Source organism: Lissotriton helveticus, chromosome 11, assembly GCF_964261635.1.
Source record: "Lissotriton helveticus chromosome 11, aLisHel1.1, whole genome shotgun sequence".
In the NCBI taxonomy this organism is placed as follows: Eukaryota; Metazoa; Chordata; class Amphibia; order Caudata; family Salamandridae; genus Lissotriton; species Lissotriton helveticus.
In genome coordinates, this window is record NC_136072.1 from 6,650,994 (window position 1) to 6,676,895 (window position 25,902).

At 48.5% G+C, this 25,902-nt stretch overlaps 1 protein-coding gene across 3 annotated transcripts in view; it reads right to left on the reverse strand.

The window, feature by feature from the left end:
* Positions 1-25,902, reverse strand: part of LOC144791804 (putative cation-transporting ATPase 13A4) — a 362,855-nt gene that overhangs the window by 47,815 nt on the left and 289,138 nt on the right. For all 3 annotated transcript variants that reach the window (XM_078666578.1, XM_078666579.1, XM_078666580.1), the window contains exon 27: positions 20,731-20,905. In XM_078666578.1, coding sequence (XP_078522704.1) covers positions 20,731-20,905 — 175 coding nt within the window. The remainder of the gene's footprint in view (positions 1-20,730; positions 20,906-25,902) is intronic.

A 25,902-nucleotide genomic window follows, 5' to 3' on the forward strand; every position in this document is an offset into this window, starting at 1 on the left:
AAAAAAAATCGTGCTAAGCACGATTATCGCTGGTATTTAACACCTGCTGGAAACCTGAGTTACCTGTATTCCCCAATGGGGGGTCGATCTTCAGGCTAAGTCCACCATGGCATCAAAGCGTGAATATCGCTGGATTTCCAGCGATATTCAGGCATTTCGCCGCTATTGCTGGATATTTTATCACAGTGGAGATAAACGTTGCTAATAGCATGTTTTCTCCGCTAAAATATCCAGCGATAGGCAGCGATAAAAATAGCGATAAAAATAAACGCGCTGAGCGCGTTTTGCGATAAATATCGCATGTTCTTGCTAATATGCCCCACAGTGTCTTATGAGGTTTAATGGGCCAATCTAATTCAGGTAAATATTGACCAAACACTGTTTTTGAAGTGCATTCCACGTTTAATGAGTTGCTCAACTTGTTAATGTCTACAGAGCAATTAAACAAGCTTTTACGTTTTTTATGTACCTCAATACCAGCAAAAAAGATCATAATATCTATACAGTATGGGTGATTTCAGAGCTATGGTACATATTCTGCTTATTCTAAAATGTTTACGCTAATTAGTACTACATATGTTATAACATAGGTTATGAAAAGGTTGATCTATGTGAACCTGACTGCATACCTTCCAGTATGAAAAGCGGATATCAAAATGTTATATCGGTTATATGATGTCAACATTTACCATCAATCTATGTAACATATTTGAAAGTAACCTCTTCAGTACTCTCCTGATGACATGTCCAGATTTTCAGAAAGACACATTTTTAACAAATTGGGTATTAGTTGCTAAGGATGTGAGTCCTTCACAAACAACAAATCAACAAAGTCCTCTTTGCTGTGGACCTGGTGCCCCAGTGCAGCTCTAACTCTCTCAGGGCAGGGCAGCAGGGCGGTCCAAGGCCTACTCAGGGAAGGTAGTTTGGGCCACTACAGCCAGCTCGCAGTACACAACAACAATCATAAAGTAATTTTCCAGTCAGTGTCTTTTGTTGTAAAACTAAAATGCATATTTTTTTAAGCAAATGAGCTCTCATCTCCTTGCACAAGAACACATGGGTGCGACTCAGAGCGCCCCTTGACTGTCTCTGCAAACTTTTCCACCACAGACGGCATGACGCAAGGATGCGTTCTCGTACCCCTCTTGTTCAATCACTACACAGCCGACCTCGAGAGACCAAAACTTAAGTTTAACGGAGACAAAATCCTAACTTTACGACTTTCGGTATTCACAAAGGGCATTTAGAAGTAGTAAAGTTAGGATTTCTAACTTTAATACTCCTAAATGCGCTTTGTGAATATCGTAAAGTTAGTGTTTTGTCTCAGATTACTTTTGTGAATCGGGCCCTTAACTTTTTTTTTGTTCTGCTAAGCTTTTTGATTTCCTGATCTATAATGAATTACCTTGTGCGTAATGTTTTCATTTTTTTCTTTCTATTGCAATATGATTGGTGTTTTCTGTGTCTGTGCGGATTGTGTGCAGTTGATACTCAGTCTAGCTCTTTGTGGCAAGTAAGAGCTATCTTGGTATCTTTTTGTAGCAGAACTATCATTGTGTGGTTTGTATTATTAGATTCTTCGCAGATATTTACATTTCAACAGTTGTATTTACCATTTGATACAGCCAGAGTATGTTGAGTTCCAATTTGATGCAGTGTTGTTTATACTTGTCTGTTTATTGTAACAGGTTTATTAGTAAGCATTTTGGCTGTTCACAGGCTGATTGCGTGCATGTTATTGGTTGGCTTTTTGAATTAGCCTACGCACATGGCTGTGAGACGGTAAACACCCTTTACAACGCAACTGTTACAACGAAGTACCTTTACGACGCAACCATTACAACGCAACTTTTACAACGACTTGCGCAGGGGGGCGCTCTATGATAGGGAATAGTTTCCAACACCTTCCCTACTATCCACGGGGACTGGAGTTGGAATAGTAAATTAAACTATTCACTATCCGGGCGCCCCCCAACGCAAGTCGTTGTAAAATTTGCGTTGTAAAACTTGCGTCGTAAAGGCATGTGTTGTAATAGCATGCGTTGTAATGTCATACATCCCTGTGAGATGGACTCTGCATCTGAGGCGGAGGATCAAGTGCAAGATTCTACGAGTTAATTTTCTGTCCAAGAGGAATCATTAGACGATGAATCCACTATTAGTGCAGATGAAGCGCCTCGTTTGGAGAAAGGCATTGATACGCTTGTGGTGCAGGATGAGCCAGATGGATTGCAAGCAGGGTCATGAAGGCTTCACAGTGGGAGTACTGAACCTTGGATTGCCCCGAACACGGTGAGGCCTGCTTTGCCTGCCTTTATTGGTGTTCCAGGATGTAGAGTGAATATAGAGACCTTTTTGCCTATCACTTGCTCTCAGTTCTTTATTGACGACGTGTTTCTTGATGATATTGTTGAACATTCCAATTTGTATACAGAACAGTTTTTGATGGGCAGAAGTGCCGCACTTAAGACCCACTCAACAGCTACCCGGTGGACTCACACAAATGTCCATGAGACGAGACAGTTCTAGCATTTAACGTTTTTGGTGCAATTGCTAAACAAGCTATCATTGTCATTATACTGGTCTACTACTCCCTTGATGGCAGCTACTATTGTCCAGCAATCATAAGTAGAGATCAATATCTGTTTCCGCAGTGGACGCTGCATCTTGTGGATAATGCTACAGCGTTGCCACAAGATTATCTGATTGTGACTGTCCCTTCAAGATTCAGCCTGTTCTTGACAATTACACTGATCGTTTCTCAGGAGTCTATGTTTCAGGTCAAGATATAACTGGAGGAGTCTCTGGTCCTGTTCAAGGCTGTTTGGTTTTCAAAAAGTACATACCCAGCAAGAGAGCATGTTATGCTAGTAAGCTGTATGGTATACAACCTTTACAACGAAACTTTTACAACGACCTACCATTACAACGCAACTTTTACAACGCAAACTATTACAACGCATTGCTCTGGGGGGCGCTCTAGGATAGGGAATAGGTTAATTTACTATCCAATAACCTTCCCTACTATCCACGGGGACTGGAGTTGGAATAGTAAATTAAACTATTCACTATCCAGCACCCCAAAGCGCTATGCGTTGTAATGGTATGCGTGGTAAAAACCGCGTTGTAAAGGTAGGCGTTGTGAAAGTATGCATTGTAACGTCATACATCCAAGCTGTATATGTTATGTGAAAGTGCCACTAGATAAGCATAAAAATTGTTGTACACCGGTAGGAATTCTTCATTTGACCCCATTTGTCCTTCTACTTTTGAAGTGAGTGAAAACATTGTGTGGGATCTTGCAAGAACCCTTTTTCACAAAGGTCACCATTTATACTGTGATAGTTTTTAAAGAGGAGTGCAATTACTTATGTGGCATATGGCACAATCCACTCTAACCTTAAAGGTCACCCTATAGAGCTTTGTATGAAAAAACGTAAAAGAGGACAGAGCACTGTCTTGCGTGGCAATTAACTACTGGCTTTTATCACATTTCTGGCAGACAAGATGTCCACAGGCTCACAACTATTCACAATGAAAGTACTTCACCTGTGACTCTGTGGTGAAGTTGCAGAGGTGCACAAACCAGTGTGCATTCTATCACACAACAAGCACATAGGAGTAGATCAAAGGTTGGAGCCTTAAAATGCTGCTCAAAAGTCGTGCATCTGGTGCAAGAAATTGGCAGTTCATTTGTTTCAACCAATCAATCAATTAATCAATCAATCATGGGTTTGTTGAGCGTGACTACTCACCCGTGAGGGTCTCAAGGTGCTGGAGAGGGGGGGAGGTGCAGGTCCATCAAGGAGGAGGTCTATCGAAGAGCCATGTTTTGAGGTTTCTCGTGAAGATGGGAAGTGATGTCGTCTGTCTGAGGTAGAGCGGGAGAAGGAGCGCACTCCCGATCTGGTCTTTCTGGTGCGGGGGACCACGGCGTAGGAAAGCTGGGCTGATCGAAGTGTCCTTTGAGGTGCGTAGAATTCGAGTCAGCTGTTAAGGTATGCTGGTCCGATGTTGTGGAGGGCTTTGTGTGCGTGGGTGAGAATCTTGAAGGTGATTCTAGCCACGATGGGGAGCCAGTGGAGTGTGCGCAGGTGCTGGGAGATATGGCAGTGTCTCGGCAGGTTGAGGACCAGCCTTGCGGCGGCATTCTGGATGTTTTGTAACTTGCGGTGAGGTTTTTGTTTATTCCGGCGTAGAGTGCGTTGCCCTAGTCAAGTCTGCTGGTGACAAGGGCCTGAGTGACAGTCTTTCGGGTGTCGGCCCATGATGAGTACTTCTGTTTTGTCAGTGTTGAGTTGTAGGCAGCTGCTTTTCATCCATTTGGCGACTGCTTCCATGTCTTCTTGATAGTTGTGTTTGGCTGCGTTGTGTTCGTTGGATAGGGAGAAGATGAGTTGGGTGTCGTCTGCGTATGAGACAATGTTGAGTCTGTAGGTTCTGATGATGGGGTTGAGCTGAACCAGGTAGATGTTGAACAGCATGGGGCTGAGGGAGGTTCCCTGGGGGACTCCACAGGTGGTAGGTGTAGGGTCCGACAGGGACAGAGGGAGTCCGACCCGCTGCGTTCTCTCGGAGAGGAAGGATTGGATCCAGTCAAGGGCCTTGCCCAAGATCCCTGCATCGTGAAGTCTGTGTACTAAAGGTGCAGTGAGAGACTGTGGAAGACCGCTGAGAGGTCAAGGAGGATGAGGGCTACTGTCTCTCCTATGTCCAGGAGGGAGCGGATGTCATCTGTAGCGGCGAGGAGGGCGGTTTCTGTGCTGTGGTTTTTTCTGAAGCCGGATTTGGGGGGGGGTCGAGGATGTTGTGTTCTTCGACGAAGGTGGCGAGTTGGCTGTTGATGGCTTTCTCAATGACTTTCTCTGGAAACTGGAGCAGGGAAATGGGTCTTTAGTTATTGGGGTCGGTGGGGTCTGCTTCAGGAGGGGGTTGATCTCGGCGTGTTTCCAGTCATCGGGGAAGGAGGCATTCGCAACGGAGCGGTTGATGGTGTGGTGAAGCATGGGTGCGATGGTGTTGGTGGCTCTGTTGTAGATGTGGTGGGGGCAGGGGTCCATGGGGGCCCTGAAGTGGATTGATGTCATCGTCTTCAGCGTGTCTTCTGTGGTGAGGGCTGTTCAGCTGTCAATCATTGGCTTCAGTGTGTCGGGCGGTAGGTGAGGGTTCAATGTGTTGGCTTTCTTTGTGGTAGTTGACGTAAATGTTATTGATTTTGTGGTGGAAGAAGGTGCTGAGTTTGTCACAGAGGTCTTGTGAGCGAGGGATGTCTATAGACTCGCCGGGTGGTTGGGAAAACTCCTTGATGATGCTGGAGAGCTCTTTGCAGTTATTCGCATGTGTGGAGATTCTGTCTTTGATCGCTGTTTTTCTCGTATTTCTGATGATTTGGTGGTGGGCTTGGGTGGTGGCTCTGAAGTTGTTGTGGGCTTCGTGGATTTGGAGTTCCTCCAGGCTTTTTCAAGGAGGCGGAGTGTGCGTCTGGACTCTCAAAGTTCTGTGGTGAACCATCTGGCTTTCTTGGCGTGTGTGTTGTTCTTTTTTAGGGGGGCTATGGTGTTGGCGCTGTCGGATATCCATCTGTGCAGAGTTTGGGCTGTGGTGTTGGGGTCGTCATCGTCCACGATGGTTGGGGCGGAGTTGCCGAGTGAGGCGGTGAGCTGGTCGTTGGCGATGTTGGATTTTGGAAAAGGGGGTGGTGATGGACAGAGTTTCTGAAGGATGCAGAATACTCTTACCAAGTCAAGAGATCATGGTTTTAATCCATCACTGTTTTTTAGCTCACTGCACCATCCCAGCTCAGAACCTGCCTACATGCAAATTAGTCTGTTCCTGTCCCAGTGCATGATGGGAACAGGGCAAACCAAACTACCAAGCCAATTCTTATACTGGGAAGGAAACAAGCTTCCGGGGACCGGTTTCTGGCATCACAGCCTTCGTCGGCCCGGCTTGCTTGAATCCTGATGGTGCAATGAGCAAGGGACTCATGTCTGAGTATACCCTCCCACACATAGTGTGGATAAATTCGATTTTGGAAAAGGGAGTGGTGATGGACAGAGTTTCTGAAGGATGCAGAATACTCTTACCAAGTCAAGAGATCATGGTTTTAATCCATCACCGTTTTTTAGCTCACTGCACCATCCCAGCTCAGAACCTGGCTACATGCAAATTAGTCTGTTCCTGTCCCAGTGCATGATGGGAACAGGGCAAACCAAACTACCAAGCCAATTCTTATACTGGGAAGGAAACAAGCTTCTGGGGACCGGTTTCTGGCATCACAGCCTTCGTCGGCCCGGCTTGCTTGAATCCTGATGGTGCAATGAGCAAGGGACTCACGTCTGAGTATACCCTCCCACACATAGTGTGGATAAATTCGATTTTGGAAAAGGGGGTGGTAATGGACAGAGTTTCTGAAGAATGCAGACTACTCTTAGCAAGTCAAGAGATCATGGTTTTAATCCATCACCGTTGGCGATTTTGGTCCAGTTTCTTTGTGGGAACAGGTGCTGGGTTCTGTGGATGGTGGGTGTTCGGAAGGAGAAGTGGACGCAACAATGGTCTGTCCACAGGAGTTCGGTGGTGTGGCTGAAAGTGATGGAGTTTCCTGTTGTGAAAAGGGGGTCGCTGGTGTGTCCTGCTGAGTGTGTTGGTTCGGTCACAATCTGGCGGAGTCCAATGTTGTGGAGGTTGTCCAGGAGGGATATGTTGTTGGTGTCTAGTTGGTTGTCGAGGTGGAAGTTGAGGTCTCCCAGGAACGTGTATGTGGTGGATGCGATGGCTTGCAGTGAGATGATGTCCGTGATGGAGTTGGTGAATGGTCCGCAAGGTCCAGGGGGTCAGTGGATGAGTGTTCCTCAGAGGGGGGGAGGGGCTGGCCTCTATCTTGAAGTGTAGATGTTCCATCAGGTCTGTGGGCTTGTCGGGAAGTGTGCTCAACCAGAGGGTTGATTTGTGGATGATGCCAATTCCCCCCCCCCCCCCCCCCCGGGCGGCTGGCGCGGTCCTTCCGGGAGATCTTGTATCCCTAGGGAATGGCTATGGCGATGTCCAGTCCTGAGGCGGTGTTGGTCCAGGTTTCGGTGAAGAATGCAGCATCCAGGCTGGTGCTGTTGAGGAGGTCCCAGATTTCAGTGGTGTGTTTGTGGATGGATCGTATGTTGAGGAGGTTGCATTGCAGAGTCTTTGGTGCGGTTGTGTTCTTGCGGGCGGGTTGCGCTGGATCCGTGGTCTAGGCGGAGCTGCAGGTGTGCCGGCAGCCTTGACAGCTGAAGGGTCCATGGGTGTCGGCTGGTGAGGCTAGCTTGCAGTTGTTGTTGCAACCTGGGTTGAATGCGTGGAGTGCCGTTGGTTTGTAGCATTGGCAGTGCGGAGGTCCAGGGTTCCTGGTGCTGGTCACATTCGGTTCACATACAGGCGCAGACGGGCTTGCCTTTGGCACATCAGCCACCATTAAGTAGGGGTCAGGAGGGCTGGACAGCTGGGAGGCGGGAGCGGGGAGGGGAAACTGGCTTGGGCTGGTCACACTGGGAGGGATGGGACGTGGGGGCAGCAGGGGCGGGAAGAAAACTGGCACAAAAGTGGGAAAAAGGAAAAGTGAAGAAAAGTTGAAGAAAGAGAGTGAACGGGTGAAAATAAAAGAGAGTGAAAGGGTGAAAATCAAAATAAAGTGTGAATAATGAGGGAAAAACAGGGCAGAAAGGACAGGATAAAGCAGAGCAAGAGAAGGAGTCAGAGGTCCACTGGACCACCAGGCATGAGGCGCAGTTATAACCTGCAGGTGGAGGAGGGCCTCAATCTCCAACACAGAGTGCAGGAGCTCAGGAGGGCCTCACTTAATGGTGGAGCTGCAAGGTCGGGAGAGCAATTTCACAGACAAAGAGTCAGTGTTCTTGTTTTATTTGCATGTTTACATTGTTTTCAAAGGCATCCTTGTTGCAGTACAGCAAGCAAGTGCTCCTACAATCAGAGTGGTTGAGGACGTGTTAGATTGGAAGATAGCAACTTTCCTGAATATGCTCCTACGACATCCAAAAAATGCTTTCTTGTCACAGATGTAGAATCTGTTTGAAGAGGAGTATGAAAGGAGTGTTGTATGTACTGCCCTGAGTGTCCTTTTAACCCTTCTAATTCTGGTCTATGTGTGACCCCATGTTTTATTCTGTACAATCAATTTATTTTTATATATTTTGTAGCACCTGTTCTGCTTTTAAGCAGAGTTTGTTTGGATGGTTTTGAATATTTTACCAATTGGTGGGTTACTTTAAATTTGTAAAAGAAACTGAAATGAATGTGCTTTTTTAATGGAATATTTATTTTTGCTGTATTTGCTTTGCGTGCGGTCCGTTCATGCTTGGAGTGATTTAGAAATGAAAGTGGCTTCATGATGATGTCTGAATGGTGGTTAGCTGATGGTGTGTAAATGTGTGTGTGTGTTTGCTGGTGGCTTGTTGGAGGTGAGCATTACCTCAGTTGTCAGACATTCTATGTGTATAGTTGTGGTTGACTGGCATCGTATACAGTTGACTGGTGTGTGTGTGCAGTGGTGGCCAACTGACAGTAGGTATGTGGTTGGTGGGTTGACTGGAGATATGTTTGTGAAGTGACAGTTGACCAGAGGTGTGTAGGTGTATTAGCAGCTGGCTGACAGTATGGGTATGTATGACTTGCCGATGGTGTGCTTGTAAGTTAGATGATGTTTTTGGGGGCGCTAGAGGGCGCACTGCGGGATGGCTGGCTGATGTGTCAGCTCCGCCGGACGGACGCGACTGCGGACGCCCTTTCACCCCTTTAACCCGCCGCTGCAGCTGCAAAACGGACAGCATTCGTTATCGGAACGTAAGGCCGACACGAATATGGCACTTCTGTGACTGACCACGGGCCAAACAGCAAGTGAGCAGCGAGAGAACGGGATATTGCCGGTGCGGAACAAAATGGCCACACCTGGCGCTCACCGGCATCGGCACTGAATGCGGACTAGCGACTGCTGTGAGCGGCCAAATAGCGGTGACTGAGCGGACTGGTGGCGCCAGGTAGGATGCGAGGCTGCGGAGCGAAGGAGGTCGGTCCTAACAGCGAGTAACGGTGACTTTCGTTGTGCGTTCCAGCTGAGGCAAGATGGCGGAGGCGCTGGAACGCACATGAACGGCAGCAGCGGCCGCCCACGGAGCAGGCGAGACGGAGTCTCTGAACGCAGGGGGTAGCAGCAAGCGGCACTAAAAGTAAACGCAAGGTGAGTGTACCTTGCAATAAAAACTTGGGAGGCGGCGGCTATCCCGCGACCCCAACCATTGCGCGCCTGCAGCTCTGAGCGCTCGAGGAAGGTGGTGATTAGAGCCTGGAGCATGGAGGCGCGTAGAACTAGTATCAGTGCCACATGGACATGAAGTGCAAACCGGAGATGGCCCACACCTAATGTTATAGCCCAGCAAAGGCCAGGCATTGGGGGCTGTGCAGTACTAGTAACGCCGCGCATACATAAGACCTGGTGTCCGACTGCCACCTGAATAACTGCACCAATAACGACGCTCCTAGCGGCCGCTGAAGCTGATGAATAGACGTACTCCTAGGTGGGGAACCAAGACACCGGCAACCCCCGCTACTCTCACAGCCGGCACGTCACCAGCAGGCAGCCCGAAGACGACCGTACCTACCTCGCCTCTGCCACAGTGGAACATGGGGAAGCCGGAGAAACAACAAACCAAGCTCCCATTCGAAACGAAAAAGCAGCAGAAAACTACGGTACCCACCCCAGAAGTAGAAGGCGAAGGAGAAATGGCGGAGGGGTCGGTCATGGAGTCGGTGCTCCGAGCAATCCAGCAGAGCCTGCAGGAGATGAATGGCAAACTAGATAGCATGGTGCAAAGAGTGGACAACATGGCGGCCAAGATAGAGAAACACGACGAGCGGATTGTTGAGGCGGAACAGAGGATTTCCAAAGTGGAAGACGAGCATAAAACTACATCGAAGATATGCGGGGGCTTGGAGAAGACGGTGGAGACCCTGCGCGCTAGGGTGGAGGACCAAGAAGCCAGGTCCAGGCGGAACAACCTCCGAATTTCGGGCCTACCGGAATCCACCAACACTGGGAGAATGGAAACTTATATCGAAACGCTCCTGAAAGACATATTCGGCGCTGACAAACTCTCCCCGATGTTTCTGATTGAACGAGCTCACCGCTCACTGGCACCTGTACCAAAGTCGGGAGCGGCCCCACGAATGATCATAGCCCATGTGCTCAATTACAGAGACAGAGACACTGTACTAAGGCTCGCCAGAGACATGGGCAAAGTCACACATCAAGGGAACACTCTGGAGTTCTATCCTGATCACACCATGGCGGTGCAACTGGCGCGGAAAGAATTTGCTCCAGTGAAGAAGAAATTGAGGGATCTGGGTCTGGAGTACTCAATGCTGTACCCCGCGAAACTCAAAATCACGAACATGGGTAAGCCTGTTATTCTGCAGACGGTGCAGGCTGCACATGACTTCATCAAACAACAGGGGAAGCGTCGAAAAGCACAGGAAAGAGCAGAATCGACGAGCGATGTGGAATGACGGGATGTGCTGAGATTTCTGCGTGATATCCCTGAACATGCTACGAGGCTGAAATGGTCATCCAACTACTGGAACTAGATGCGCTGACCTGCCAAGTTGCGATAAGATGGCGCCAGACTCAACTTAGAGACTGTAGGTGCACACAGAGACACGCTACTCGAACTGTCGATTACAGCAGCAAGGCCCGAGATGCACATCCGCGCAGTGAGTACTCGAGGGGCCGGCGATTTCCGGAGGGTGTGTGACAGGCCACCGGGATCAGGGGTATGACAGGCACCCCTAGCGGACGATTGTGTTTTGAGAAGACCTACACTGGCAGGCCCACGGGTCGGTCCCTATAATTGGCACTGACTCGAACTTCTGCCGATCTATAGGACTGGGCTAAAACAAAGTTTGCTGCTCTGGTTTCAGCTGTATACTGTTCATGTTTCTTGATGGCGGGTGGAGGGAGAAGGGTGAATTCATATGCGAACTACATTAAAGACGTCATAAGCGTCTGTCCACGTCCACTCTGTGGATGGAGATGTGTGACCCTGGTGACACCCCCAGGCGGGTGCGCCCCAAACCAAGTTCTCAAATGAAGTTAATGTTTATTAGGGGATGGCTTTGGCAAAGTTTGGGTGCTAAAGTGGGAGGGGGGAGGGAGGGGGAATCAGAGGTTAACGAGCTACGAAATCTGTATCTGAGAAGCATGGCGATCTCCTTGACCATACATAGACATGCAGGTTTTAAATTCCATCGCTCTGCACTGTTATGGATTTGGCACAGTACACTCCAATGCGCAGTGACTGCGTTGTACCTGAGGATGCTACTGCTCCTCGTAAGAAATATGATCTTGAATGCCAATATAAATGTCGAGAGTAATGTCACATTATAATACGTTGAAATTCCTCACTTGGAATGTGCGAGGTCTGGGCAACCCAAAAAAGATTAGGCGATTATTTGCATATTTTGACCGATTGAATGTTAACATTGTTTTCTTACAGGAAACACACTTGGCGCGTGACGGCACATCCACATTGGGTACTAAATGGGCGGAGTCCGTCACCAACTCGAGCTACTCGTCTTACTCTAGGGGGGTGAGCATCTTAATAAGGAAAGGGACAAACTTTGAGATTACAAGCGTACACAGGGATACGGTTGGGAGAAGCGTTGTTGTGGCAGGCACGGTTAGACGGCAGAGGATGCTGTTGGTTAATGCGTATGGCCCTAATATAGATGACCCGGGGTTTTTCAGTAATGTATGGCACACCATCGCTGACCTACAGACAGATCACATAATATGGGGGTGCGATTTCAATGTTACACTACAGGACACTCTAGACAGGGCAGCACATACATTGGAACAACATGGGAATGCCAGGACGATGCTGCAGGACGCCATGGAAGACCTGCATATGGTAGATATGTGGCGGGTGCGTAACCCAGGGGTGACAACGGCGACACACATTAACGCGGCAAACAACAGCTGGTCCAGGCTGGACTACTGGCTGGGTACACGAGAAGTATTATCATGGGTTGTAGATATCAAACACTTACCACGAACACTGTCCGTCCACAACCCGGTGATGCTGGAAGTTAATATCCCGCAATATGACCCACCACCCTTCACATGGCGCTTCAATGCAGCTGCGTTGCGAGACCCTGTATATGTTACCACCATACATAAGGCGATAGTAGAATACTTTGACATAAACGGCCCATCGACTGAGGACCCGGGGTTGCTGTGGGAGGCCTTTAAGGCTACGATTAGGGGAGTCAGTATTAGTACGACCTCAGGCATCCTCAAAGATATCCGACAGCAATTGCACACACGAGAACATGCCATTCAAGCACTGGAACAGACATACACCCAGACAGGTGACACAAAGGTGCTGGGGGACATTCAAGCGCTGCTGACGGAACATAATACATTCGCAACAGACGAGCTTCAGTATGTGTCTAGACGGGCAACAGCTAGGAGATATGGTGAGGGGGGCAGGCCGGGCAGGGAACTGGCCGCTAAAATATGCTCAGGTAAACCACCGCAAAATATTACGTCCATTTGTACTGACTCCGGGGAGGTGATTACTGATGTTAAGGGGATACTGAAAGAGTTTATGCACACATATGGCACGCTTTATAAGGCGCGCCCATCGCCCTCACAGGCTGATTTACTGACATACATGGCGGATGTTGAACTGGCATGGCTAGCAGATGGGCATAGGCAATACTTAGAACGCCCGATAACGGTGGAAGAAGTCACGGACACCATTCAGCGATTGCCGAATAACAAGGCGCCGGGGCCTGATGGCTTCGTAACGGAATTTTATAAAAAGTATGCTGACTTACTTGCCCCACACTTGGTGCGTCTATATGGGGCGGCACATGAAGCCCAGACGCTGCCAGCATCTTTGAGGGAGGCCTTACTCATCACACTGCTGAAACCGGGCAAGGACGAAGACAAATGTGACTCGTACCGCCCTCTTTCGTTATTAAATGTGGGCACAAAAATAATAGCTAGTCTGCTGGCTGATAGGTTGAAACCGCTTATGCCCTTGTTAATAAGGCCCGACCAATCCGGATTCATCCCTGATAGGGCCACCACACATAACACCCGCACATTGTTTGCATTGGCACATTATCTGGCTCCTGAGACGAAGGCTGTGGCAGTGTTGCTTGACGCTGCAAAGTCGTTTGACACTATTGGCTGGCCCTTTATTCAGGCAGTACTAGTACGTATGGGATTCCCGATGATCTTTCTAGGATGGATATCAATGCTGTACACTAACTTAACTGCACGCATCAGAGTGAACAAGTACATTTCGGAACCCATCCACATAGGCCGGGGAACTCGGCAGGGTTGCCCACTCTCACCGATGTTATTTGCATTAATCTTGGAGCCGCTGGCCTGTAAAATCCGGCAACACCATCACTACTCAGCACTTCAAATGCCATCCCGACCCATACATATCTCGCTTTATGCGGATGACATGGTGTTGTATGTAAAAAATCCTGAACAGCACTTGAATCCGCTTTTAAGGGAATACATAAAATTTGGTCAAAAGTCCGGACTGCAGATAAATTGGGATAAATCCCTTATTCTATCGCTGACGGACAGCACACGCCCAACACAGTTAGACTACCCGCTGGAATGGCAGGAGGAACCAACGAAATATCTGGGAATATGGTTTCACAGAGACCCAGAATTGGTCATTCGGACAAATTACGGGCGGACCATAGCGACCCTTGAAGACAAAATTAAAAGATGGAATAGACTTCCCTTATCTTTGGCGGACAGGGCCGCGATCGTAAAAATGGTACTTCTACCGAAGTTCCTGTATTTATTCAACAATTTTCCGATCAAACCTCCAGCTGCAGTATTCCGTAATATCAATACGTTGGTACTTAGTTTGCTTTGGGCAGGGAAACAGGCGAGGATGGACCTGCGCACCATGACACTGCCATATGCTAAGGGGGGTTTCAAGGTCCCAGACTTCTACCTATACTACTTATGCGCTCAAGCGCAATTTGCGCACTTCTGGTACCACGATATACCCTTTCTGACACATGTGGCTGTAGAAGCGGGCGATGCAAACTCGATTCCATTAGCTAGCATACTGACACATAAACGCCCTAGGCTACACGACCACGATATCAATACGGTTAATGCGACCACGGAGGCATGGAGATTGATGGGGAAGGCAGCAAACAGCCTGCCACTATACGCACCGAGGCTTCCACTAGCACATCACCCGGCCCTTTCGGTCACACAAGAGCAGATTGGCATGGATCTGCTTAAGCGGGCTGGCTTGGACACACTGGGTGACCTGTATACAAATGGTGAATTCCAGACCCTGGACAAGTTGCAATACATCAGCAACCCGTCCCCACTTTTCAGCTTTAACTACTACAGGCTACAAAGGGCACTTCGGGAACACTACCCCAAACACCCAGAAGAACCAAAAACATTTGAACCCCTGCAACTGCTCCTCACTACACCCACAGCGTCTCACCTAGTATCTAAGCTGTACACAAGCATACAGGGTGCGGTAGGGGGTAACGCAAACAAGGCTAAGGACAAATGGAGCGCTGGGCTGGTAGAACCTCTAACGGACGAAGAATGGGATTCCTCATGTATGCTTACTGGCATGTTGACACCAAACGGTAACCTGAAAATCATTCATTACAAATATTTGCATCAAGTGTACCATACACCTCAGCGACTGTATAAATACGGATTGAGGGACGATTCAAAATGCTGCAGATGTAACCAAGACGATGCAGACTTCATGCATCTGGCATGGCACTGTCGCAAAGTGGCAGGATACTGGGAACAGGTCGTGCAAGTTTTGAATGAAATGCTCGGAGTTTCCATGCTATGTGAAGTGAAAGTCTGTCTGTTGGGTATTGTTCCACAACTTAGAGCTTTGAAACGCAAATTCTGTGTTGTTGCACCACTGCTAGCCAAAAGAAGGGTATCCCTCCACTGGAACAGCAGGAGAATCCCGGAGGTGAAGCACTGGATTGAAGATATGGTTTATTGTCAAGACACGCTAAATACATACGAGGAGGAGTTGCCGATCGGATCTAGGCCTAAAGACTATTGGGGGTTCCTGCGTGCATATTTACTAAATCATGGCGCGTCGGACTCGGAAGCGGACACTGAGTAATGTATAAATCTGAAGGTGCGACATAGAGCGAACTACTGTATAGTATTGGTACTGAGGAGGAAGGATGCTGTGATGCAGAGTATTGGTAGCGAGAGGAGAATTACAAGTTGGGTAGTATATTGTTAATTTCAGTTCTGTTAAGCAAAAAAAATGTGAAAATGTAAGACTACTGACGAGTATGTAGGCGAGTATGGCACTGACGACAGTTTGTGGTTTATCTGATAACACGCCGCCGGTCCGTTGGATGTCGGCTGATGGGCTGTGTACAACTAACACCAACTTTCTCTGTTGTGAGTACATGTAGCCGGCCCGATGGGGTTGTAGGCAACTCCACTGTATTTCATTATATGTGATGGACAGTGCAATCAACATCTTACATCAATAAAAAAAAAAAGTTAGATGATGTTTGGGTGATTGGTTGAGTGATCGGTGTCTCAGTCCATTGAGCAAATAAAAGTGAAGGGTCCTTGAATGGCGCTGTTTGTTGATGTGAATGATGCAATGTGTTGGCACGGCAGCTGGTGATGTGATTGGCTTTCTTGCGTGATGCACGGAAGGCTCTTTCATGACCTGTAAAGCGATTGGTGCCTTCATGCGGCTTTGCAGTTGATGAGCAGTGAGTCATAGGTTCCGTATTCTGAAATTGCCATTATTGTATCAACAGTGCTTTCTGCATTTTTACTTTTGTGAAATCATTAGTCAATAAAATTTACATTTTGAACTTTTCACTCACCCTTGTCTCAAATCCAACCAGAATGTGTGTTCTTCAGTAGTGTATGGGTGTACTACATTATGTGTCTTTTACGACTTTCACTGCCATGGTGCACATTGTCTCTAGGGAAAACCTACCAATACCATATATTTTTGTAAAATGTATTCCCTATGGAGTCCAGGTATGTGTGCCTCGTAAGGATCCCACAACATTTTACCCGCAATGTCCTGCAAACCTCAGCCTACAATCACACATTTTAACTTCCAGTTCTGTGATGTAAACTTTTGGATTCTGCAGGGCTCCACATAATTGCTAACAACCAGTGTTTCAACACTTGTCCCGATAAAAACATTGCCCCACTTGTATGGCAGGGGCTAGTGTCTGCTGGCAGGAATAGATCGATCCGGAGTCTAGTTTTTTGCAAAAAAGTTAAAATATGATGCCTGATCTGGAGGTTCAGCCAACAGAGAAAATATTCTTGTGTCACTTCAGCCTGGATGTATGACGTTACTCCGCATACCGTTACAACTACCTACCATTACAACGCGACCATTACAACGCATACCATTACAACGCATAGCGCTTTGGGGTGCTGGATAGTGGTAAGTATAATTTACTATTCTAACTCCAGTCCCCGTGGACCCTAGGGAAGGTGTTGGATAGTAAATTATACCATTCCCTATCCTATAGCGCCCCCCAGCGCAATGCGTTGTAATGGTATGCGTTATAAAAGTCGCGTTGTAATGGTAGTGCGGAGTAACGAATGCGTTGTAACAGGTGCATACCCTTCAGCCTACCGATGCCCCCCCGGATCCAGCGTCCACATGCCTACTGTGGAACTTTGACCCTAAACTTACTTCACCGATCAGAGTGCTGATGTGAAGTCCTTCTCAGAGGTCTGTATAACTTATGAATTTATGGATGAGATAATGACCTGGTTGTTATAAAGACCCAAACTAGACCTCCCCCATATTTGCTAACTTTAGGCCTATTTCCACACGTTCTGTCTTGGTCAAAATCAAGAAGAAATGTCCCAGCTTCAACAACATTTGGAAAATTGGAACTGTCTCTCAACCCTCAATCAGGCTTCCGGCTCCTGGGAGTAACACTGAGGTGACCGATGAGAGGGCAGGCTGGATGCTGGACATTCTCAACCTGTCATCAGCTTTGGAACCCCAAATTGGTAGGATTGTGCCTGGTGGCTCGTGCCATAAATAACTCTAGGCCGGACATATGCAGGTCTCTCTGCAGCTTCAATAGGGCAACTTCAGAGAGTCTGAAAAGCATTTATGTGTGCAGTTGGTGGCTCAACGAAAGGGATGATGTCTCCCAAGCTAGGAAGCCGTGTTGGACTTGGCCCTTCTGGCAGGTTCACCCCTGAACTTTTTGCATTGAACTCTAAAATAAGTATAGTGATTTCTGGTCTTTGCACACTTTAGCACTGTGGCACAGTGTAAAGTGCGTGCGCTCCCTGAGTGCGTGTGGTGAGATTGGCCTGCCCTCCCATAGGAATGCATGGGGAATGTATGTGTCCATGTTAGTTCCTGATGTGTGGGGAGTGCAGGGTCGAGTTCTGTATGTGCGGACTCGTGTGATTAAATGCTGCGCGATGATGTGTGTGGCGTTAATGTGTCTGGTATGGAAGTGCCTCTTCTAGAAGTTGGCATGTCTGTGTAATAAATTTGAAATGACTGTCTGGCTTGTGATTGGCTGGAGCTGGCTGGTGTGCCTGGCTCCAGGAGTCAGGATGGGTCTGCCCCGGTGGTGAATCGGGAGATCTGCATGTTGATGGCAGGGAGGGGTCCACCTGGGACCTGAATAGGGCTGGGCTTTCCCCACACAATGCTGGCTCCGACCCCTGTGGTGCGACTCATGACCCTAGCCTGGCCAGTGAATGGTGAGAGGGGCTGAGCACAACAGAGTGCTCCAAAACCAGCTGCGTCTGGTTTTCCCCCCACCCTGCAGACACAGACAAAGTGATTTAGTGTTTAAAAAGAGGCTGTGACCTCATGTTAAATGTTCTTGTTTTCCTGACTAGAATCTACCATGGGCGTGCTGCTGCTGGGGCCCAGGGGAAGTCTTGCCTCCCTGGGTCCTGCCCAGCCCCTGGATGCCTGCTGGACTTTGTTGCTGGAAACCCTTTTTTGTCTTCACCTTTCTTTCCAGCACCTCTGGCAGCCTGGAAGCGCTGTACCTTATTTTTAAAATGGAGCCTGGCGGCGCTGAGCTGCCCTTAGCCCTGAGGGAATCCCCGGTGTAGGGATTCCCCCGAATTCACCCAGCGCGGGTGCCCACCCCGCTTATCTTGATGTCCTAAAGGCAGGAGCCTATCGTGCATTATTCCCGCATGTTATTGTTACAGGCGGGTGCCTACCCCGCGACTTTGCCGGTGGAACTTAAATCCAAGCGGGTGCCCACCCCGCGTTTCACCGCCGCGGCCTGAGCCGCGCTCGAAGACTTTGTTTGGCTGAGTACCGGCCCGACCCGGAAGTCAGGCGGCCGTGCCTGATCCAGGGCGGGCCCATGCACGTCACTTACGCTTACCCCTGCCGGGGGGAAGCCTTAGGCCGTTTTTCCGGTCTCCCGTGAGGAGAGGGAGACCGGAGATGCTGCCCACCGTCACCGCGAGACCGGGCGGCAAGAGAGAGCCCCGCCCGTCGAGTGTGGAAGCCCCGGGCCCCAGGAGGGGCCCCGGTTGAAGAGGAGGCGGCCGGAGCATGCCGCGACCCAGGAATGTGGCCTGCGGGACTCCCGTAGGGAAGAGGGAGTCCCGCGGGCAGCCCGGCTGCAGCAAGAAGTCCCCATGCACCGGAGCCTGGTAAGTGAGGGCTGGGCAGGGCAGCATCCTCTCTAGAGCAGCCCCCGCCTGCTAGGGGGTCGCTCCAAAGTCGGGGACAGTTGTTGTGGTAGAGCGGCCTTGGATGGCAGTGGGCCGCTCCCACGTTGCTCAGCATTTCCTCGATAAGTCAGAGCCCAACGACCGGGGGCATATTTGTTTAAGGAGCCAAGGTGGCTACCCCGCCCCCTCCCCCATTTGTTTAGAGCCCACGAGGCTCCACCAACGTTATTTTGGGGGCATTCCAGAGGGTATAGCGGCCCGGTTAGCAGCAGGCCGCTCCCCCCAGTGGGGCAGCATTTGTTCAGAGCCCAGGAGGCTCCACCGAAGGGGGCAGTAATTGCGTTAGAGAGCCCCAGCAGGGCCCCAAGGGCACCATTGTGCCAGGGCCGATTTTGTCCTGTCTCCTCCAGTTCTAATGGGGGACACCTGCCATTTCCAGAGCCAGATGGCTCCCACGCTTTGCGCCATATGTATTTTCAGAGCCCCGCATGACTCCAACGTTGGCGCAACTTATGCTAGCGGGCCAGTGAGGGCCCATGTCGCAGTTTGCTTCCCAGCTGCCCAGCAAGTAGTGGGCAGCTGCACCGTTTAGGTATTTTCTTCCTAGGGACAGGTCCCTGGACTCAGGAGTGAGTTGCACTCCTTCGCCCCTACTTTGGCCTTCCCCAGCTGCGCAGCACTTAGTGCCAGCAGCAGCGTTTAGGCCCCTTGCTATTGCCCTCAGTTGCCCATCAAGTAGTGGGCAGCTGCTACGTTTTGGTTTTGGCGCAGTGGTGCAAACCTGGACCATGCTGTGATTTATGTGCTGCTATGGTCATGTGCTATTGCTTTTTGGCTGTTAGGAAATGTACTGTGTGTAGTATGTTTTGCGCACCCTGTGTTCTGATACCTCTAGACATATGTTTATGCTTAGGAGGTTGCTTTATCTAGTATGGGTTATACTAGTGAGTTCATGGTTCCCTGCGTGATATATGCCTAAGGTGGTTAGGATTGCGTAGGAGGTACTTACCTTTTACCAGTGGTTACTGGTTGTGTGGTACATTTGCTGTTTTGTGCTACAATTGTTCTATGTTCTAAGTGCTAGTTCTTCCACGTGCTTATTCCTGACAGTGGTCCATGTGACCCTGTCTTATGTACATAATCCCCTGTAAATTCCGCCTGTACCATTGGCACAGTGTAAATTGTGTGTTTATTATCTAATGTGTTTGGTATAATACAAAGGCTATTTTTGATATAACCTTGTGTGGAGTTCCTTTTGTGGGGGGTCTGGGATGTTGTTGCTGGTGGGTGCGTGCGTGCACAAATGCATTCATCACTGATGTATAGAAAAGCTGAGATGAGTGCTAACCTGTATGATGCAGGAATGGAAACTAGGTATCAGTGTGAAGGAAGTGACTATGATGCGGATAGTGGTAATGTAGTAAAGAGGTGAATGAACGTGGAAGAGAGCTGACAGGTGGTCCTTTGGGATGTAAAGGGGAGGCGTCTGCAGACCAACAGGTAGAAAATAAGTGATGCTGGGTTATGCACATTGGGCAGTGTGTAGGTATGGGACTGAGGGCTGTTAAGAGTTGCAAGTACAATGAAGAGAGCGAGACTGGGTTTATGAGCGATGGCGCTGATACCCAGTGAACTATGGAGAGTGAGGGTGTGTTAGAATTAGGTTGTGCAGAAGATGCCATATGGACCAAAGTGAGTGCAAAATGAGGTGATGGTGACCCACTTTGAGGTGGGTGGACATAAAGCAGTGTGAGTTAGTAAACACTGAGGATTAGTTAGAATGTGGTGGTATATACCAACCAGGAGGCGTCGGCACACAACACAGAGTGGTGAATGAGGTGAAGAATGAGAACAAGGAGGGGCACACACATCAAATAAGAGTGTGAATGAGGTGATGCAGGGCAACCATAAGCAGATTTACATCTATATAGTAAGTCATCAATTGTTTACAAAGATCTTAACTTCTGTACCTGAAGAAATGAGTGTTGCTGTACCAAGGCTGCTGCTGGACCAGAAGAAAGGCACAAGTCAGGATGATCAGGCTGGCTAGGAAATTTACCACAGTGGAGACCAAAACAGGAAATGAGATCAGGTGCCTCAGAGGTCTGTAGGGAGATAGCTCTGGGGATGCTTTGTTTAAAGTTACTGAAAGGCAAGAACAATATACATGTGTTTATTAAGCAATACAATACCATTTTCAATGTTGAAACAAAGTTAGGGTGCTTTCTCATAAATGGATGTTCTTCTGGATTGACAATCCGACCGTCAAAGAAACAATGATGGAAGTGACAGGTGACGCCAAAGTACATATCCCAACTCAAGTGAGCATCCACACAGTGAGAGGCTATCCAGGATATCTAAAAGAGTGTGGAGTATGTGCGAGGTTAAGTGAGTGAGTGAGTGAGTGAAAGAGTGAGTGAGTGAGTGAGTGAGTGGGTGAGTGAGTGAGTGAGTGGGTGCATCAATAAGTGCACCAGTGCCAACAGGAAGGAGTGAGTACAATTATAGAGTTCTCTCCATCTTGGGAGGCTATAGGTTTTTGAAGACCTCTGTGAATTTTGAGTAGACTATCTCCTACAATTGTAATAGGTTGTGCTCAGTAGACCAAGAACTAGTAGGTGAAATAGTGTATGGATCAGAGTGGCCTACTGGTGGTGTACAAATCAATCTTTCCCTGAAGATAGGATGTGTTCATGAGATATGACAAGTGGGCATTCTAAAAGTATATTACATATACGCCATTCCAATTGAACATGCCCCTGTACTGAATTTGTAAACAAAAGAGTGCCGGTGCCCATACCTTTGCTCTGAAACATGTGACTGGTGCAATTAAATGTGAGCCCGTGGAATACCACTGCTACATAGTCCTAAATCCAGCTCAGGCCTCTTTAATCCACTAATATACACTCCCCACACCTTCAGCTGCCTCTTGCAGGTTCCTGCTGTATTTCTTGTGGTGGTTTTTCCTCTGTCTCTTCCTTCTTCTTTTCTGTCTGAGTGTTTTCCCTCTCAATAAATGTCTGAAGCAGAAAAAAATTGTGCCGGTCCTAAAAATAAGTGCTGTTGTCCCCTACTGGCAATCACTGGCTCAAAAAGCACTGATTGGCCGGGGGGGCTGAAAGTACACTAGACATCAGGGACATATTTTATTGTACAAAAAAAATGATGTGTGGGTGGACAACCCTGCTGTTAGGCCTATCCTCCAGCCCTATAAATCCCAAAAGCCTTTCTGCCCACCTGGGTGCAGAGGAAATGAGGATTCTTTTGGGCCATGGTTTTGACATGTGGACTGTCAGGTTATGAGTAAATCTAATATTCCTCCTACTTGCCATAGTGAATGGTTGCATTATGAAGGCCCTTAACTCTGCCACAAAACACACAAAAGAGCAGACCAGGTCTAGAGATGGTATGTAGCTATACTAGCGAAAGTGAACCAGTTGGATGCATGTGTGGACGCATACCATTGAAAACAAAGGCTAGAAAAAGTCCCATCAGACCACTCATATGGTGGGGTTTGCGTCATGTGGGATATTACTGATCTTTCCAAATCACATTCGACCATATAGTGCCAATGTGGAAATGGATGTCAGTAAACTAGCCATGGTGTCCATGATGAAATAGTGCTAATGAAACGCAGTGCTCAGGTAACAGTGATGAATCAAATTGACTACACAGGCTCTGGGAGACGTTCGAACAGAGGTCCATGTGTCAAAGGTTAAAATCACGCCAGGTAGTAAGACTACCCTTTGGCGCTTTGCAGGACGGTCGACATGTTTCAGCCTAAGGGGCATTGCCCCAGCTCTCTTCAGGACCATGAGTATAAAATAACTACTGCAACTATAAGTGATGTGTTAAGTGAGAAAAAATAATAAATCACAAATGTACTAAAAAAGTTACATATCTACCAGGAACTTTCACAGTTGAATGCCCACTGGAGGGAGAGAAGCATGTCTTCTTCCCAGCTTTGTGTGGGTGAAGACCTCACCTCACCCGGCGACCGCTCGGGAGTATGAGGCCCCGCTCTGCCCGTCGGTGCCCCCGATTGTAAACCATGCCACCCATGGATTCTAACTAAACCCAGTCATTTTCATAACTAGACACCCAGGGGACTCCGGGAGCCGTGCCCTCACATGGCTCTCAAATAGGACTTCTAACTCAGAAGCGCTTGCAAACCTTAAACTTTGGCTAGGAGCACACACTTTACTCACACTTCTGTGGGGAAAGTTTCAGATTCTGCAGGGTCACAGGGATATATAGCCCTTGGGCTTAATTCCCAAAGGTGTCCTGAGTGTGGAAACTCTGCACTCGTAAAGATACTACTCGTAACCTACCTTTGTGAGTACGGAAAAGTATTAAGGTTAGACTTTTGGTCTAAACTTAGGACAAAAGTCTAACTTTACCTTTGTGAACCAGGGCCCTTGCTGGAAGACAAAAAACAAGAGATGCCACGAGACAACAAGAAAGCTGCAGCTGATAATTCTTTATTGTGCAAAGACCGAGCATTCATTTATAAGGTGATATCTAATGAACGAAGAGGAGTATGAACACCATTTATACATTTTAGTTGTAACCAAGACTCAGAGTTTAGAAGTAGTGATAATTTCTAAAACTCGAAGGGTTTGCAAAATGTGTTCTTTGTACCACACTGATGTACATTTGGAGACCAAAGTGAATTGACTTTAAATAGAAAGATTTGTAAGAAATTGGGTATCGGTTGAAGGGAGTGGAATCCCCATTCAGACAACAACCCCAATCTTTGTCAGGGCAAACCACAAAAGCCACCAGGGAATGATTATTATCTTGGTGGGATTGCCGCTGTCCTGCCGCAGTGGTGGCCCCAAGTACTCCATAGAGCTGACAGTTGTCAGCCCAACATATTTAGGTGTTGCAGTTATAGGCAGATTCCCACCACCCCTGACATCTTCTCTGCTGGTTGACGGTACTCCGCCACCATCAGGCTGGCGGGTTCCTGCCGAGCCGATTTAGATGTTGCAGATGTGCTGGCAGTGTCCTTGCAGTGGAGTCCTGACAGAGTGAGGTCCTGCTGGTTTATAGACAGGTAAGTACTACTTACAATTATGGTAAAACACATATATAAGCTGTGTTTGTGTCGTAATGTATATGCAGGCAAAATTTATTTTCCATTTTGATGTATATAAAATAACATGAGGCAAAAGTAAATGTTACAATACTATCCATACGAAAGGTGACACAGAAGCCTACCTTCAATTCTGGAGACAACGAGGCTGCTGAGCGTCGTGGCCAGGGAGCATCAGCAGCGAGGTTGCTGAGCGTCGTGGCCAGGGAGCATCAGCAGCGAGGTTGCTGAGCGTCGTGGCCAGGGAGCATCAGCAGAAAGGTTGCTGAGCGTCGCGGCCAGGGAGCATCAGCACCGAGGTTGCTGAGCGTCATGGCCAGGGAGCATCAGCAGCGAGGTTGCTGAGCGTCGTGCCAGGGAGCATCAGCACTGAGGTTGCTGAGCGTCGTGGCCAGGGAGCATCAGCAGCGAGGTTGCTGAGCGTCATGGCCAGGGAGCATCAGCAGCGAGGTTGCTGAGCGTCGTGCCAGGGAGCATCAGCACTGAGGTTGCTGAGCGTCGTGGCCAGGGAGCATCAGCAGCGAGGTTGCTGAGCGTTGTGGCCAGGGAGCATCAGCAGCGAGGTTGCTGAGCGTCGTGGCCAGGGAGCATCAGCAGCGAGGTTGCTGAGCGTCGTGGCCAGGGAGCATCAGCAGCGAGGTTGCTGAGCGTCGTGGCCAGGGAGCATCATCAGTGGAAGGATCTGGACAACGGCGTTCAAGACAGAATCAGAAGTGGGACCCCCAAAAAAGGTGAGTTTTCACCTCTTTTTCTTCGATTCCCCTGACTCGAGCTTGGCGGAGAACCCTCCACAACTGCATAGTCAGAAAAGCACATTGTAATCTGGATGTCGGGAGTCTTGGAGGGACTCCCTCCGACAGCTGCTTCTTGCTCTGCTGATGTCAATGCAGGAGCAGGAGTCTTGGCACAGGTGGCGGGACGGTGGTGGTCTTCTCTCCCAGAACCTGTCAACCTCTAAATCGGGCAGGCACCACCAAGGCAGAGGGCGGGATTTGCCAAAAAAGCAACAAGTGGACTGGGTCGGCCAAGAGCTATAACAGTCCCTAAATTAAACTGTTCTTAACTGTCTGGTAGCGTGGCACAAATCAGCCAGGCACTGTGTAAAGTATGTATGCAGCACACAAACAGTAATAAAGCGAAAGAAAAATCCCAAATCAATTTATAAACATAGAATACATTTTAGTAAACAAACCAATAATAGAATGACAAGTATCCAATCAGTAAAACTGGAGATATTAAATTTCAAGCACAAAGCACCACTCACGGTCATTTGGTTTTGCTAGACCGGAGGAAAGTCAGACCAATGGCAATGGAGTCAGTTACAGGAACCAGGTGAGTCTGAGTTTACGGTCTAGGTGGCTACAAGGAGAAGGAAGAGTGTCGAGGTTGGCTACTGTTGAGGCATGGAGAGCAGGCTGAGCGTTTTTGGCAGTTGTTGCTGTACTGCAAAAAGGCAGGTGGGTGTCATGGCTGGTTAGCTGTAGCGTCATGTTGGTTGTCATCGTGAGTTGTGGATGCTGTAGTACAAATTATAGTTTTTGTGAGACTGGTCCTTGTTAGCAGTCACTGTAGCACAAAGGTTTTCTCTCACGGAGCTTCGTGTTTGCTGTTGTTGCAGGCAGCAGAGTCTTGGTGCAAACGGGCCCGTTCACAGTCGCATAGAGCCCAAACTTCAGAAATGTCACCTTCTCTTGCAGAGAAGTACACTCTTATGCCAGCCAAGGGTCCAGAATGCATCTCTTGTGAGTCAGGGACACACTCCAGCAGTAGCCATCAGGGCTCAGGCAGGTTCAGTTGCAGGTCTGGGCAGATCCAGTCACAGAAGGTCAGCAGACTGTTGCAAGGAGGCCTCTGAAGTTGTTGTATCCTTGTAGCTCACACAAGAGCCAACTGCCCCTTGGAGTCACTCAGGATTAGCCTGGGATGAAGGTAAGCAGGTCCAAGCATCCTTTTCAGACAGCAAGCCCGTCGTCTGCAGTGGGACAGTCCTTAGGAGTTTTCTGTAAAGTGCCTCTGGGGTCCAATATTTATACTTGGTGCCAGC